This window comes from Lepus europaeus, chromosome 18, assembly GCF_033115175.1.
Source record: "Lepus europaeus isolate LE1 chromosome 18, mLepTim1.pri, whole genome shotgun sequence".
NCBI lineage: Eukaryota > Metazoa > Chordata > Mammalia > Lagomorpha > Leporidae > Lepus > Lepus europaeus.
Window position 1 is genome coordinate 23189668 of NC_084844.1, and position 17152 is coordinate 23206819.

The window sequence follows — 17152 nt, forward strand, 5'->3', positions numbered from 1 at the left end:
CTGGCTTGTGCGCCGTCTCCGCCGCCCCCCCTTCGGCCGCCGCCGCCGCCGCCGCCGCCCCGGGCATGTCGTCCAACTGCACCAGCACCACGGCGGTGGCGGTGGCGCCGCTCAGCGCCAGCAAGACCAAGACCAAGAAGAAGCATTTCGTGTGCCAGAAAGTGAAGCTGTTCCGGGCCAGCGAGCCGATCCTCAGCGTCCTGATGTGGGGGGTGAACCACACGGTAACCAGCTCCCCCGCGCGCCCCCACGCCCCGCGGGCCCTGCCGCCGCCGGGCGGTCCGCCCTCGCCCCGCCCTTGCACGCCGTCGGGCCTGTGCACTCCCCGCACGCCACGCGCGGCCTGGTGTCTCCACGGTGTGCGGTCGCGTCCTCCCCTTGCCCGCAGCCCCTCTGGCTTCCTGCGCCTGGTGTGCGCGCCCCGGGCAGCCCTCGGAGCGCGGCGGGAAGGCCTTCCTCCCCGCTGCCTCTCCTCGCCTCACCCTGGCTGCTGCATGGGTATTCCCCCTTGTCCCTCGGAGCCGGCTGCCAGCTCATGTCCAGCTGACAGGGCAAGTGGCGGTGGCTGCCGGAATATTCTGTGGTCCCGGACGTTGGGCTGGTGTGGCTGCTCCGAGCGTCCCACCCTCTGGGCCTCCTCCCCCTGCCCAGGGAAGCCCTCTCTGGGTTTCCTTTTCTTGAATAAGACCGTGGGCTGGAGGAGCACAGGCCTCCTTGGCCAGGGTCTCCCTGGGTTGGGGAGGAGAGGGGGTGTTACACTGGAGGCAAGTGGAGGCCTGGTATCGGGAAGATTATTCCTATTAGAGGTGCGGTGCCCTCCTTCTGTGGGGTTCTCTTCACAGACGTTGACTTATGTGTAGGCTCCACAGGGGCGTGAGGATGCGTGGTGACCGTGGCCCTGGACCAGAGCAAGGGGCTTGGATCCTTGGGGTGCTTGGAGGTTGTCCAGCAGCCCTGGCAGGAATCGGAGCTGCGTGGCTTTGCCGGTCTGCTGCTGGGGTGGTGGTGGGGGGGTGGTGGTGGTGGTGGTGGTGGTGTCTTTCTTCTTCCCACCAGTGGCTCCTTGCCTCCTGCCATTTCTCCAAGTGAGAGGATCGGAGTGAGGAAAAGGAACCTGGGGTTCCCTGTGGGTTTCAGTTTGTTAGGCTCCCTGTCTTTTCCGAGCACTTGAAGTTGCCAGGACTAAGTGATGACAAAGGGGCCGGGGACTGGACTTGGCTGGAGGAGCCAGAGGTGCCTTTGGCTGGAGATCAGGGCAGCGTGGTCTGAGTTGAGGTTTCAGATCTTGCCGTCTGATACAGGAAAGCACGCGTGTGTTTCTTGGTCTGGGGTACGTTACTGTTTTCAGCATCCTCACTGGGGGTGTTGAGGGTCCCAGCAGGGCCAGGACCACCCCTGGCGTGGTGCAGACCCCGAGGAGCTGCTCGGGCCAGCGGAGGCCATTCCTCTGGTCTCCTGCTGCCCCAGGGGTCATTTGGCCACATCTGCAGGGAAACTGGGTCATCAAAATGTGACCCCTGTGTCCTTCTCTGGAAGTCACTCCTTGGTTCCGTTCCACCTCCTGCTTCTCACTAGAAAGCACCCCGTCCGTGCAGAGCACTGGCAGAGGCCTGGGAGTCAGGAGTGGGGCAGCCGAAGGAACCTGGGGCCACAGCAGGAGGTGCAGCAGCTGTCCAGCGCGTGGGGCATGAGTGGCAGCTCTTATTTTCCGTGCCTCCTGTTCCTCTTTTCTCTCTCCTAGCCAAGGCCCGGGGTAGGTGATCTTGTCACAGAACAAGTGTGCTCCGGGTGCGTGCCCGTGCCTGCCGGCTCCTGGCAGTGTGAGTGGTGCCTGGCTTGCTGCTTGGCAGGCGGGGAGTCTGCCCAAGTGAGGGCATCAGATGGAGGCCTCTGAATGGTACCCGGGCGGGGATCTGAGCTCCTGCTCTCTCGGACAAGGGCCCCCCTTCTTTCTTGGAGAACTTTGTGAAAGTTTGTTTGAGGGGCCGGCTGGAAAGGCACTGGCTTGAATGAGACGCATACCCGCCTCCCAACATGAGCCTGGGGGTTGTGCCGTGCACGGGGGTGCCCCAGCGCCGGGCAGGTCATTGCCTCATGTTCTGTTGCTTCCTCCTGGCCTGCTGTAAGGCCTAGCAGTGCAGCAGTCCCAGCTGGGAAATGCAGACTGGTGCCCAGAAGAGAGTGTAAAATCTGCCAGTTCTCTAGGGAGCCAGGCCCACATGGCTCTGGGTGGATCGCTGGCCTTTCTCGATGCTGCTTTCCCGTCATAAGCCTGCTTTTGCAACTTCTTGCCATCTATGGATTCAGATGCCAGGTTTTCTTTTGATTCTCTGGTTTTTTTTTTCTTTCTTTCTTTCTTTTATTTTCTTTCTCTCTCTTTTTTTTTTTTTTTTTTTTTTGAAGGAGTTACAGAGAGAGGTAGAGCCAGAGGGAGAGTGAGTTCTTCTATCTGCTGGTTCACTCCCCAAATGAGCTGAGCTGATGCGAAGCCAGGAGCCAGGAGCTGGTTCTGCGTCTCCCATGCGGGAGGGGCCATCTTCTGCTCTCCCGGGCCATAGCAGAGAGCTGGATCAGAAGTGGAGCAGCTGGGACTTGAACCAGTGTCCATATGGGATGCCGGCACTCCTGGCTGGGGCTTTAACCTGCTGTGCCATGACCCCCCCCCCCTTTTTAAATATTTAATATTAATATTTGAGAGGCAGAGTTACAAAGAGAAAGAGGGAGAGACAGAGAGAAAGGCCTTCCATCCACTGGTTCACTCCCCAAATGGCCACAACTGCTGGAGCTGGGCTGATCCAAAGTCAGGAGCCAGGAGCTTCTTCCAGGTCTCTCACATGGGTGCAGGGGCCCAAGGACTTGGGCCATCTTCCACCACTTTCCCAGGGCATCAGCAAGGAGCTGGATCAGAAGGGAGAAGTTAGGACACTGAACCAGCGTCCATGTGGGATGCCAGCCCCACAGGCGGAGGCTTAACCTCCACAGCACCGCCCGATTGTCTGGTTTCTTACCCTGTAGGCATTTCGGCCTGCTGGTCTGGGGCTAACAGTGTATCAGATGTAAAGGATGGTTATGTCTTTATCTGTAGCAAAGCCGGTTGGTTACCTTTGCATGAGGTGGTTAGATTGCTCCTGGCTAGAAAAAGGGAGGCCTTTGCACTGAGTATTAGCCCAGGAGCGCCTCTGCGTGGGCAAGAGATGCAGCCCAGGGATTTTGTGGACAGAGTACGTGGGAAACAAGGAGGAAAATCAGAGGACTCTCCACCTGTCTCAGGGGATAAGTAGTAAAGAGAGAAAACCAGTGGTTTGGTGGATGAAGTACCAGTACCGTTCAGAGGGTCTGGGGTTAGGGAGGGGCGTGGAAACCAGGGGCGGCAGACCTGCCCTGACACCTGTGGCCGTCTTAAGAACCAGGTGTGGGTGAAGCCTCCCCACGGCTGTCAGAGGGGCAGCAGCAGTTGGTAGAAACCTTCCACTCATATTTTTAGCCGTTTGAGAAACTGTCAGATTGTTCTCCAAAGCAGCTGCCCCATTGTACAGGGGCTGGCACCTTTCAGATAAATAAATAGCATCTTTAAAACAAAAAAGGCAGAGTTCCAGAGAGAGGGAGAGAGACTGAGAATGAGAAAGACAGAGAAAAACAGAGAGCTTCCATCTACTGGTTCACTCCCCAAATGGCCAAAACAGCCTGGGCTGGGCTGGGCTGGGCCTAAGCCAGGAGCCAGGAGCTTCATCTGGGTCTCCCACATTGTTGCAGGGGCCCAAGCACTTGGGCCATCTTCTACTGCTTTCCCAGGCCATTAGCAGGGAGCTGGATCGGAAGTGGAACAGCCCAAACTTCAGCTGGTACCCAAGTGTGATGCCGGCCCACAGGCAGCACCTTAACTCACTGCACCACAGCGCAAGCCCCACCATTTTACATTTTTACCAGCATTGTATGAGAGTTCCAGTTTCTCCACATTCTTGTCACACTTGGTACTGGCTTTCAAAAAATGTATTTATTGGAGCCGTGGCATAGCGGGTAAAGCCGCTGTCTGCAGTGCCAGCATCCCAATGGGCACCGGTTCTAGTCCCAGCTGCTGCACTTCCAAAACAGCTCTCTGCTATGGCCCGGGAAAGCAGTAGAAGATGGCCCAGGTCCTTGGGCCCCTGCACCTGTGTGGGAGACCTGGAAGAAGCTCCTGGCTCCTGGCTTCAGATCGGCGCAGCTCCGGCAGTTGCAGCCAACTAGGAAGTGAACCAGCAGATGGAAGACCTCTCTCTCTCTCTCTCTCTCTCTCTCTCTCTCTCTCTCTCTGCTTCTCCTTCTCTCTCTGTGTAACTCTGACTTTCAAATAAATAAATAAATCTTTAAGGAAAAAAAGAAGACCTCCCATCTGATGGTTCATTCTTGAGATGCCCACAATGGCTGGGACTGGGCCAGGGCCAGGTAGAAGCTGGGAGATGGAAACTCAGTCCAGTTTCCCATGTGGATGGTTTGGACCCAATTTCTAGAATCTTCACTGCTGCCTCCCAGGGCACATATTAGCAGGAAGCTGGGGTCAGGAGCTGGAGCTGGAAGCCAGGTATGGAACCCGGGTACTCCTGTATGGGGTACAGGCCCATTAGCCTGTACCTTAACCACTAGGCTAAATGCTCACCCACCTTGACTTTTTCAGTATAGACATTCTAGTGGGCGTAAAACCATATGTCACTGTGATTTTTTTTTTTAAAAAGATTTATTTATTTATTTACTTTTTTTTTTTTTGACAGGCAGACTTAGACAGTGAGAGAGAGAGAGAGAGAGAGACAGAGAGAAAGGTCTTCCTTCTGTTGGTTCACTCCCCAAATGGCTGCTACAGCCGGTGCGCTGCACTGATCCGAAGCCAGGAGCCAGGGGCTTCCTCCTGGTCTCCCATGCAGGTGCAGGGCCCAAGCACTTGGACCATCTTCCACTGCCTTCCCGGGCCACAGCAGAGAGCTGGACTGGAAGAGGGACAACCGGGACAGAATCTAGTACCCCAACTGGGATTAGAACCCAGGGTACTGGCGCCACAGGCGGAGGATTAGCCAAGTGAGCCATGGCGCCGGCCATATTTATTTATTTATTTGCGAGAGTTACAGAGAGAGGGAGAGACAGAGAGAGAGGTCTTTTAATCGCTGATTCACTCCCCAGATGTCCACAATGGCTGGAGCTGGGCCGATCCGAAGCCAGGAACTTCTTCCAGGTCTCCCATGTGGGTGCAGGGGCCCAGGTGCCGGTGGTGGCTTTACCCACCATGCCACAGTGTAGGGAGCTCTATCGAATGTGGAGCAGCTGGGACTCAAACCAGTGCCCTTATGGGATGCCAGCACTGCAGGTCGAGACTTAACCTACTTTGCCACAGTGCCGGCCCCGTCTGTTTCTCCCCTTCTCTCTGTAACTCTGACCTTCGAGTAAGTAAATAAATCTTTTTAGAAAAAACCACCCAATTTTCTCTTGCTCATTTTAAAATTTGGTCATTTGTCTTTTATTATGGAACTGGAGGGTTCTTTATATATGCGAGATACAAAGTCCCTTGTCAGACATCTGGTTTGCAAATATGTCGTTCTCTTTGTGGTACCTTTCGAAGCTCAGGTTCTCCGTCTTGACAAAGGCCCGTGTATCTATTTTGCTTTTGCTGCTTCTGCTTTTGATGTCATATCTAAAAATGTGTGGCCTAATGCCAGGGTCTTGAAAGATGACTCCTGTGTTTCCTTCAGAGGGTTTGACAGTGTTAACTCTGGAGAAGAGTGGTTGTGGTCAGCACGCCCGTGGATGTGCCGCGGCGGCGTGTGTCTGTGCAGTGCTGCGCTACTGTCTCTGGAGCGGTCGTGGTGGCCCGAGGCTTTCTGCCTTTGGTTCTTCCCGTTGCCCTTGCCCCAGCCCCTGGCAGCCACCGTTCCGCTGTTCGCTTCTGTGAATTTGACGTTTTAGGTACCTCGTGTGAGAGCAGCCGTGCAGTCTTGGTATTCCGCTGGCTGGTGTAATGTCCTCAGGACTCATCTGTGTTGTCACGTGTCACAGAACTGCCTTCCTCTTTAAGGCTGAGTAATGTCCCACTGTAGGTATGTGCCTCTGTTCTCTGTCCGTTTGTCAGTGAATTTGGCTCTCGTGGACAGTGCTGTAGGATCTATAGGCTTCGCTCTTTTATGTAGATCAATAATTTCTTTATCTGGTGTGAAATACAGATTTATTCTGTTATTTTTTATTCATTTGAAAAGCAGAGAGACAGAGGAGATAGAGACGAAGATAGAGCGAGAGCTCCCATTCACTGATCCACATCCCGAATGTCTGTAACAGCTGAGGCTGGGCCAGGCTGAAGCCAGGAGCCAGGAACACCATCTGGGTTTCCCACGTGAGTGGTAGGAACCCAAGTATTTGAGACATCACCTGCTGCCTCTCAGGTGTGTGTTAGCAGTGATGGGCAGCAGAGGGGGTCTGAGTGTCCCAGGTGACACCCTTAACTGCCAGGCAGAGCAGCCATGCCCTGATTCCTTCTTAGTGCCGCTCTGCTCCTCTCCTGTGTCCCACCCCCATTCTGCCCACAGTCTGTTTAATACAGGCCCAGAACCTCCTTTACCTACATTTTCTCTTGTCCTGCTGCTTTAAAAATCTTTAGTGCGCGGTGGGCATCTGCACACAATTAAGATACTGCTTAGAGGGCCGGCGCCGTGGCTCAACAGGCTAATCCTCTGCCTTGCGGCGCCGGCACACCGGGTTCTAGTCCTGGTTGGGGCGCTGGATTCTGTCCCGGTTGCTCTTCCAGGCCAGCTCTCTGCTATGGCCCGGGAAGGCAGTGGAGGATGGCCTAAATCCTTGGGCCCTGCACCCCATGGGAGACCAGGAGAAGCACCTGGCTCCTGCCATCGGATCAGCGCGGTGCGCCGGCCGCAGCGGCCATTGGAGGGTGAACCAACGGCAAAAAGGAAGACCTTTCTCCCTGTCTCTCTCACTATCCACTCTGCCTGTCAAAAAAAGAAAAAAATGCTGCTTAGAGGGCCGGCGTTGTGGCATAGCGGGTAAAGCCACCGCCTATAGTGCCAGCATCTCATATGGGCACCATTTCTGGTCCCGGCTGCTCCACTTCTGATCCAGCTCCCTGCTGTGGCCTGGGAAAGCAGTCGAGGATGGCCCTGGTCCTGGGCCCCTGGAAGACCAGAGGAAGCTCTTGGCTCCTGGCTTCTTCTTTTTTTTTTTTTTTTAAGATTTATTTACTCCTACCATTTGAATGGCAGAATTGAGAGAGAGATATTCCATCCGCTGGTCACTCCCCAAGTGGCCACAGTGGCTGTGGCTGGGCCACGCTGAAGCTTCATCCAGCCAGGAGCCTGGAACTCCATCCAGGTCTCCCAGGTGGGTGCAGGGGTCCAAGCACCCGGACCATCCTCTGCTGCTCTCCCAGGTGCATTAGCAGGGAGCTGGATTGGAAGTGGAGCAGCCGGGACTGGAAGCAGTGCTCATATGGGTTGCTGGTGTTGCAGGTGGTGGCTTAACTCACTGCACCACAATGCTGCCCCTGCCCCTCTGTTCTAATCCAGCTTCCTGCTGAAGCACACGCTGGGAGGCAGCAGGTGCTGGGCCTGCCATCCATGTGCGAGACCTGGATTGAGTTCCAGGCTCTTGGCTTCACTCTGGCGCAGCCATGGTTATTGCAGGCATTTGGGGAGTGAACGGGGATGCAAGATGTCTGTCTCTTTCTCTCTCTGCTTTTCTTTTCTTTTCTTTTTCCTTCCTTCCTTCCTTCCTTCCTTCCTTCCTTCCTTTTCTCTATTTTTTTTTTTAAGATTTATTTAGAGGCCGGCGCCGTGGCTCAACAGGCTAATCCTCTGCCTTGCGGCGCCGGCACACCGGGTTCTAGTCCCGGTCGGGGCACCGATCCTGTCCCGGTTGCCCCTCTTCCAGGCCAGCTCTCTGCTGTGGCCCGGGAGTGCAGTGGAGGATGGCCCAAGTCCTTGGGCCCTGCACCCCATGGGAGACCAGGAGAAGTACCTGGCTCCTGCCATTGGATCAGCGCGGTGCGCCGGCCGCAGCGCGCTACCGCGGCGGCCATTAGAGGGTGAACCAACAGCAAAGGAAGACCTTTCTCTCTGTCTCTCTCTCTCACTGTCCACTCTGCCTGTCAAAAAAAAAAAAAAAAAAAAAGATTTATTTAGAAAGTCAGTTATACAGAGAGAGAGAAAGGTCTTCCATCCACTGGTTCACTCCCCAGTTCACTACAACAGCCGGAACTGCGCCAATCTGAAGTCAGGAGCTAGGAGCCTCTTCTGGGTCTGGGTGCAGGGGCCCAGCACTTGAGCCATCTTCTACTGCTTTCTCAGGCCATACATAGAAGAGAGCTGGATTGGAAGTGGAGCAGCCAGGCCTGGAACTGGCGCCCATATGGGATGTTGGTACTAAAGGCGGCAGCTTTACCTGCTATGCCACAGTGCCAGCCCCTCTCTCTGCTTTTCAAGTAAAGTGAAACAGTGTTTAGTAAATGTTCCCACTCCAGTGAGGCCCTTGCATGGGAAGCAGCCCTCCTGCCTCGCAGAGGACTGTGGGATTCAGACAGGAGCAGAAGAAAGAAGCAGTGCAGGCCGGGATTCTTGTCTCCTGTGGCTTCCTTCTGCTTTCCTCTCGGAGCCTCCGGTCCTGCTTGGACCTCCTTGGTCCTGGGCGTGTGTTTCTCGGCAGCACTCTTGCTGACCGTGGCTGGAAGCAAATGGCCACAACGGTGGCTGGTGCACCGTTGAGCCGCTGGGGGAGCCCAAGCCAGGTCAGGAAGCCTGCAGGCCTAGCTCATGCCTCCTGGCTGGGAACTGCTACCAAGGTCACCCAGGGAAGTGGAGGCTCCTGGACTTGAGAACCCCCAGACTGGAGCGGTGCCGGCATTCTCATTTGCAGGAGGACTGGCGCAGGGTGGACTCTGTTGCGAGGCGTTCCTTGCTCAGCTCGGTTTCCTCTTTGTTTATGCGTACGGCTCCTGGCGTGGATCATGCAGATAACCCAGAATCCTCTGAGGGGACATGAGACACAACTGACTTACCTTCCTTATGACGGGGTCTTTGCCTGATAGCTGAGAGAGCTTGCATCCCACAAGTGTGTGCTGCTGCCAGCCCTGAAAACATGCCAGAGATGGGAGGGGACAGGTACATCTCCGGAGAGCACCACGGGAGCCACAGCCTTTTGTGGTTTTGTTTTTAAAGATTTATTTATTTGAAAGAGTCACACACACAGAGAGAGAGAGAGAGAGAGTGAGAGTTCTATCTGCTGGTTCATGCCCCAGGTGGCTGTAACTACTGGGGCCAGGCCAGGCTGAAGCCAGGAGCCAGGAGCTTCTTTTAGGTCTTCCACGTGGGTGGCAGGGACCCAAGCACTTGGACCATCCTCTGCTGCTTTTCCCAGGCTCCTTAGCAGGGAGCTGGATTAGAAGTGGAGCAGCCGGGACTCGAACTAGAGCCGGCTAAGCCGCAATGCCCTCAACCACGACAGTGGCCCCTGTAGTCACACCTTTTTTTGCTGCAGTTTGCTTTCTCTGTCCTGTTGCTAACCTTCCTTCAGCTCCCAGCTCCTTCTTCTCCCCATCCATCTTTCCATGAGTGTTTATTGAGTAACTACTGCGTGTTAGGGACCTCCACATGGATCAGATAAAGTCTCTTCCAGGATCTCCAGCCTAGTGGGGAGGTAAGATATGTAAACAAATAATTACCCAAGGGAGTGAGAGATCAGAACGCAGGGACACACAGAGGAGTGAGTAATTTAATTCAGCCTGCGGAAGACAGAGAATCCCTCAGCAGGTCTTGGATGACTCGCTTTGTCCCTTCTCTCTTACTGCCACAGTCTGTCACATGAGCTGTTGCAACGGCCCCACGGTCTTGCTGCTTCTCATTTTTTGCCTTTTTCCAATCCTTACTTAATGATCCCAACATTACCTTTCTGTATCACCTCTCTGTGTGAATTCCTAGATGTACACCCAAGAGGTCTACCTGTTGCCTGCAAGGTCAAATCCAAATGTATCAGACAATGGATACACCTAAGTCAAACCCAGGCTCTCCCCCTTGCTCGTAGTAGGCTTTGGAGCAGTACATATTTTTTTTTCAGCTGCTCTTCATTTTCATTTCATAGAAAACAAGCATAGCACTTTTCCGTGCAGGGTTGGGAGGACAGGTGCGAGACCAGGGGACGCTGCCTCAGGCTAGGTGGCTGCCCCTAAGAAGGATCCCGTAGCACTGGGTCAGGAGCCAGGACCCAAAGCAGACTGACTCAGGCCCTGACTCTGCGTCGGCTGTCGGTGTGACCTTCAGTGAGGGAGCCACGGCCTCCGGCCTCCGGAGCTGTTTCGCGAAATCAGACGCTGGTGCTCTGTGCGACTGTGAGCTATTAGGAGTCAGAGCACGGGACAGAACACATGCGTGTGTGATGTCCGGTATATAAGGATACATTGTAAAGCCACTTAATAGGCATTCAACAAATAGAAGCAGCTTTTTAAATTATTATTAAATATTGATAACGTGCTGGCCTGTTCACCTGTCTTCCCCCTGTGGTCTCCCTCTAGTCCTCGTTACTCCTGTCCTGTGCTGCTGCCCCTCGTTCCCACACCCACCCCAGCACATGCTTCCCATTCCTGAAATCAGAACTCCGTGGCGTGCTTGGGCTGCTGGGGCCTGGGGCTCCCTTTCCCTGCTGTTTTTGAGGACTCCCCTCCCAGGCCCGACTCAGAGTCTCTGTAGCGCCCTGTAGCAGTGAGCCTCTCACTACCCCGCCCAGGAGAACCAACCACCCCCTGGTGCAGAACTCAGTTGTAGCACTCATCACATTGTGTATGTTATTTGTTGTCTGTCTTCCCAGCTAAGCGGTGTATCCTCGGCTCCTGGCATGGTTTCGGGCACAGAGCAGAGCCTGAGCCAGTCAGGAAGGGCTCTGAGTGCCAGGCCAGGAGTTACAGCTTTGCCCTGCGGTGGGTGGGGCGCCATGGAAGTTTTAAGCAGGGGGTAACATGATCTGCAGATTCCTCTGGCGTCAGATGCTCTCGGCAGTGCCGTGCCGGAAGAGGCTTAGGGGCCCTGTTTCTAGCCTGCTCTGTGTCGGTGAGGAGTGACCCTCTGACCGTACTGCCCTCTGCCATATGCCACGACCCCAGGACTCCACCCAGGTCTCCCATGTGTGTGGCAGGAACTCAAGTGTTTGGGTCTCCATCTGCTGCCCTCCCGGGAGCGCCGATCGGAGCCGGGTGGGCAGCAGAGCGTGACTTGAACTGCGCTCCGATGTGGGATGCCAGGGGCCACAGTGCCCGGCCTGTGTACTGCTGTGACCTTTGGGAGACAGTGTTGTCATAGGTGTGTCTCAGCTCCCTGATGAGAGAAGGTGCTGCCCACCTCCCCGGTGCCCCTCCCCCAAACGCACTCAACACAGATGAAGCATTTAGTAGGTATTTCAGTAAGGCGTGCTCACTTGAAATTGAATAGAGGCCAGCACCGTGGCTCAACAGGCTAATCCTCTGCCTTGCGGCGCCGGCACACCGGGTTCTAGTCCCGGTCGGGGCGCCGGTTGCCCCTCTTCCAGGCCAGCTCTCTGCTGTGGCCCGGGAGTGCAGTGGAGGATGGCCCAAGTGCTTGGGCCCTGCACCCCATGAGAGACCAGGAGAAGCACCTGGCTCCTGCCTTGGAATCAGTGCAGTGCGCCGGCCGCAGCACGCCGGCCGCGGCGGCCATTGGAGGGTGAACCAACGGCAAAAGAAGACCTTTCTCTCTGTCTCTCTCTCTCTCTCACTGTGCACTCTGCCTGTCAAAAATTTTAAAAAAATAAAAATAATAAAAATTGAATAGAACTTTCTGAGGATAGAAAACTTAGTACAACTGAGAAAAACCAGACAGTAGAGCTGATGCCCAGAGTGAATCCACCTGTGAGCAGGAAGCACAGGTGGGTCTGTCCCGCGGAGCTGCGTGGGTTTTCCAGCACTATCTGACTTAAGGATTTCCTGCTGTTGGGTTGTAAATCAAGCATAAAGATGAAGTGAGAGCTGCAAGCGGACCAGTTCGCAGCCATTTCAACCGTGCTGCGCTGAGCCACGCAACAGAATGACCCGCGGAGTGGTCCTGAGGAGTCTGCGCTCGTTCCTCCTGGCCGAGGGGCGATGGTGCCCCTCAGGCATCTTCTCTAGTTCCCCTGGTATCAAGCCCCGGCCAGCAGGCATCTCGAGCCAGCCCAGATGGGTAGCAGATACTGTGGCGTGTGGGCATGAACGCTCATGGGCCGTGCTTCTCTGCGCGAAGGGATGGGCAGGAAAGGCCGAGCTGCCCGAGAGCCCTGAGCCTCTGTCTCTGTTTCCCTGTAACCCAGAGCCTGGCTTGAAGTGCCAGGGAGGAGGGAGCGGGACCACTGGCAGAAAAGCTGGGAGTGGAGTGGCTTCCTCTGCAGGCATAGATGTGGCAGCTTCCCCGGGAGCACCTGTGCAATGGGTGGGGCTGGCAGGCTTCCTTTTTTCTTTCTTTTTTTTTTTTAATTGCTTTTTCTGGCTTTGGGGAAGATTTAAATAGTGAAGGGCATCATAGACTTATTTATTTGAAAGGCAGAATTATACAGAGAGAGGAAAGGCAGAGAGAGAGAGAGGTCTTCTGTCCGATGGTTCACTCCCCAACTGACCATAACAGCCAAAGCTGTGTCGATCCAAAGCCAGGAGCCAGGAGCTTCTTCCAGGTCTCCCATGTGGGTGCAGAGGCCCAAGGACTTGGGCCACCTTCTACTGCTTTCCCAGGCCACAGCAGAGAGCTGAATTGGAAGTGGAACAGCCAGGTCTTGAACTGGTGCCCATATGGGATGCCGGGGCTTCAGGCCAGGGTGTTAACCCACTGTGGCACAGCGCTGGCCCATTGAGTAAATTTTTTTTTATTTGAAAGGCAGAGTTACAGACAGTGAGAGAGAGAGAGAGAGAGACAGAGAGAAAGGTCTTCCTTTGCCGTTGGTTCACCCTCCAATGGCCGCTGCGGCCGGCGCACCGTGCTGATCCGAAGGCAGGAGCCAGATGCTTCTCCTGGTCTCCCATGGGGTGCAGGGCCCAAGCACTTGGGCCATCCTCCACTGCACTCCTGGGCCACAGCAGAGAGCTGGCCTGGAAGAGGGGCAACTGGGACAGAATCTGGCTCCCCGACCGGGACTAGAACCTGGTGTGCCGGCGCTGCAGTCAGAGGATTAGCCTATTGAGCCGCAGCGCCGGTCCATTGAGTAAATTTTTTTAAAAGATTTTTTTTTTTTTATTTGAAAGGCAGAGTTACAGACAGAGAGAGGGAGAGACAGAGAGAAAGAGGTCTTCCATCTGCTGGTTCACTCCCCAAATTGCTGCAACAGCCGGAGCCAGGAGCTTCTTCCAGGTCTCCCACGGGGGTGCAGGGGCCCAAGGACTTGGGCCATCCTCCACTGCTTTCCCAGGCCATAGCAGAGAGCTGGATCAGAAGTGGAGCAGCCAGGACTTGAACCGGAGCCCATATGGGATGCCAGCGCCGAAAGCGGAGGCTCAGCTTACTGGGCCACAGCGCCGGTCCCTTGGGTGAATTTTAAAATCAAGTTTCTTGAGGAATAATGTACATGCAATAAAATGCATACTCTAAGAAAAAAAGATTTATTTGAAAGGCAGAAAGAGGGGAAGACAGACAGGAATCTTCTGTCCACTGGTTTCTCCCCAAATAGCTGGACTCCCAGTCTCCCTTGTGGGTGGCAGGGGCCCAAGCACTTGGGCCATTATCTGCTGCCTGCCTTATCAGGAAGCTGGGTGGGAAGTAGAGTAGCTGAGGCTCAAACCGGCAACTCCTGTATGGGATGCTGGCTTTGAGAGTTGGAATTTAACCTGCTGTGCCACGATGCTGGCCCCAAAATGCCTACTTTAAAAAAAAAATCTATAGCTGGCGCTGCAGCTCAATAGGCTAATCCTCCACCTGCAGCGCCGGCACCCTGGGTTCTAGTCCCGGTCAGGGCGCCGGATTCTGTCCTGGTCACTCCTTTTCCTATCCAGCTCTCTGCTGTGGCCCGGGAGTGTAGTGGAGGATGGCCCAAGTGCTTGGGCCCTGCACCTGCATGGGAGACCAGAAGAAGCACCTGGCTCCTGGCTTCGGATCAGCGCGGTGTGCTGGCTGCAGTGCGCCGGCCTTAGAGGCCATTGGGGGATGAACCAATTGAAAAGGAAGACCTTTATCTCTGTCTCTCTCTCTTACTGTCCACTCTGCCTGTCAAAAAAAATTATATATTTATTTGAGAGAGAGAGAGAGGGGGAGAGGCAGAGACAGAAAGAGAGGGAGATCTTCCATTCCCTGGTTCATTCCTCAAATGGCCACAATGGGCAGGGCTGGGTCAGGTTGAAGCCAGGAACCAGGAGCTTCATCCAGGGCTCCTGTGTGGGTTCAGGGGCCTAGGGACTTGGGCCATCTTCTGCTGCTTTCCTGGGTGCATTAGCAGAGAGCGGGATTGGAATTGGAGCAGCTGGGACTTGAACCAGCACCCATATGTGATACTGGCACTGCAGGCGGCAGCTTTTACCTGCTATGCCATAGCACTGGTCCCCACTTTTTTTTTTTAAAGATTTATTTATTTTGAAAGTCAGAGTTAATGAGAAGGAGAGACAAAGAGTGGTCTTCTGTTCGATGGTTCACTCCCCAAATGGTCACAATGGCCAGTGCTGGGCCAGGCCAAATCCAGGAGCCAGGAGCTTCATCCAGGTCTCCCAGGTGGGTGGCAGGGACCAAACACTTGAGCCATCTTCCGCTGCTTTTCTCAGGCCATCAGCAAGGAGCTGGATTTCAAGTGCAGCAGCTGCGACCTGCTGTGCCACAATCCTGGGCCCCAAAACGTATATATTTTTAAGTGTACAGTTCGAGGCGTTTGACAAATGTAAATCCCCATGGAACCATCACACCCAGACCACACAGAACGTTTCCATCACCCTGGAGTCACACGGCTCCTGGCCCATTATGCTCGTGCTCCCCCATCCTGCCCATACTGTTATCCAACTTCCGTCACTGTGGGTACCTGACCTGGGATTTCAGAGAGCTGGAGTCCTACACGCCCTGCGTCTGTGCCGGTCAGCTGTGCCGCGGTCCTCTCTCCACGGCTCCCTCGCCTTCGTTAATTTCTCCCCAAGTGACCGGGAACGTATGTTCCTCAGCTCCCACACTGCATTCACTTGGACTCCTCCACCCTCTGACATTTCTAAACAAACCAGGCTTGGAACATCAAAGGAGTAGCAAATTAAATGCCACTTCTCCCACTTGTGCTCTGGAGGAGTCCTAATGGCTATGGGTTAGTCCCTCGCTGCCACATGGGGCCTCATGGAGATAATAGGATTTGCAAGGAAAGTATGTGGGAGACACAAGACCGCCCCCCCCCCCCACCCCATTAAGTCAGGACTGAGGGTTCCTTGGTAAATCCAGAATGCATTAGTGGCAACTGGGCTGAGGGTCAGAGGTCAGCTACGCTGCTGTGGTGGGAGAGGACATCTGCGGCTAATTAGACCACTAATTGACTGAACTGAGGACGGTCAGGGCAGGATCTGCCCTCCCAGCTCCGTACCAATGGGAAGCCAGCTCTCTCTGGCCCTGCTGCAGCTCCCTGAAGTGGGGTGAAAGACAATGAGACAGGCTGTTTGCAGTAGGACCGGACGCCCTGTGCCCGCCCGTCTGCCCGCTTCAGCGTAAGCCAGGATGTAGCATTAGGAATGGAGGGTCCCGGTGGCCGGTGGCCAGATGGCTACCACTTGTGTTCGCTTTAACTGAATCCTTTCCTTCGGAGACAGGTGTTGCAGGCCCACACAAAGCCATCCAGGTTTGTCCCTGACCCGAGCTGGTTTCTTGACTCGACCCACGGTTTATGTGAAGATGTTCCAAGTCCTTAACACCTGCTTAGGTGGGAGGCATTTATTCTTTGGTCCATTTGTTATTGCATTTGAGAGAAATGTTTATTGAGTGCCTGCTGTATGCAAGTCATGGGGGCCAAGCAGCTGGGAGCCCCCCAAAGTTAGTGAGGTGGTCTCTGGTTGGAAGGATCGGTAACAGGGTGTTGCCTCCCCGAAGCCTGGCAGGCTCGTGAGGGCCTGAGCATGAACGGCAGTAGGAACAAGGGAGACGGGGAAGTGGCCGAAAGGTGGAAGCGGGAAATAGAAGCTGGGAGGGGGTATTTAAGATCTGTAGAATCCTGGAAGGCCCCGTGGAGGAGGTGCTTTTTGAGCTAGATCTTATTAGGTGGAGGTGAGGTTAGGAACTTAGAAGGTGAGAGGGCAGGGAGGGAGTCTGTGGGCTGCTGCTGGCATCCACATCGTGGCCTCGTGTCCCTCTGAGGCTGGGGGCCTCCTGGCTGAGAATCTCGCTGTCCCCTTACTTTGCAGATCAATGAGCTGAGCAATGTCCCTGTCCCCGTCATGCTAATGCCGGATGACTTCAAAGCCTACAGCAAGATCAAGGTGGACAATCATCTCTTCAACAAGTAAGCTGCTGGGACCCAGCAGCCAGAGAGCGCCGCGCCCGCTCGCAACTGCACCTGCGTGGTTGGGACTGAGCCGGCGCCAGGCAGGGTGGGAGGGCAGCGCCTGGATTGTACAACCGACCGACCGGGAAAATGCGTGCAGTAGGGGCCTCTCCTCGTGGCATTGTCGTCTCCTCTCTGCTGTGCCGCCTGGATGGGCTGTGCCCGGGCTGATTCAGCTCGGGCCAGCTCAGGTGGCGGTGAGCAGCAGCCTTGCCGTGGTCTCAGTCTGAGGAAGGATGCGGCCTCGCCAGCTGCTGTCTGGCTGCGCTGGGAGCCTCAGGCTGGGGCTGGCGCCCAGGGCACTGCCCACAGCGACTTCCCGTTTCCAGCCCTGTGGCTTCCTGGACTCACATCGTGTCTGAGGCTGTCCTAGGTGGTGATGGAGACGCCGCAGCACTTGTCGCTTGCCCCCTCCTCCTTTCTGTACGTGGGTCCTGCCTGTCCCACAATCCCCACCGCCTCACTGTGCCCAGATGGAGCCCACGGGAGAAGCTTGATGGGAGGATGTCCCTAGTGGCCTCACTCCCATAGAAAGTCATGTCTCCATGGCAGCCACTTTTTTTTTTTTTAAAGATTTATTTATTTTTTTGAGAGGCAGTTATAGAAAGACAGAGGCACAGAGAGAGAGAGAGAGAGAGAGAGAGAGAGAGGTCTTCCATCTGCTGATTCA

At 55.1% G+C, this 17152-nt stretch overlaps 1 protein-coding gene across 2 annotated transcripts in view; it reads left to right on the top strand.

Annotated features, from left to right (window-relative positions):
- Positions 1 to 17152, top strand: part of PIP4K2B (phosphatidylinositol-5-phosphate 4-kinase type 2 beta) — a 34638-nt gene continuing 17486 nt past the window's right edge. Inside the window, exons 1-2 of one of the 2 annotated variants that reach the window (XM_062215512.1) lie at positions 1 to 224; positions 16343 to 16440. In XM_062215512.1, coding sequence (XP_062071496.1) covers positions 66 to 224; positions 16343 to 16440 — 257 coding nt within the window. In that variant the 5' untranslated portion in view covers positions 1 to 65. Of the gene's footprint in view, positions 225 to 15800; positions 15865 to 16342; positions 16441 to 17152 lie in introns of those variants that run through there. The other variant, XM_062215513.1, reaches the window with a different exon arrangement.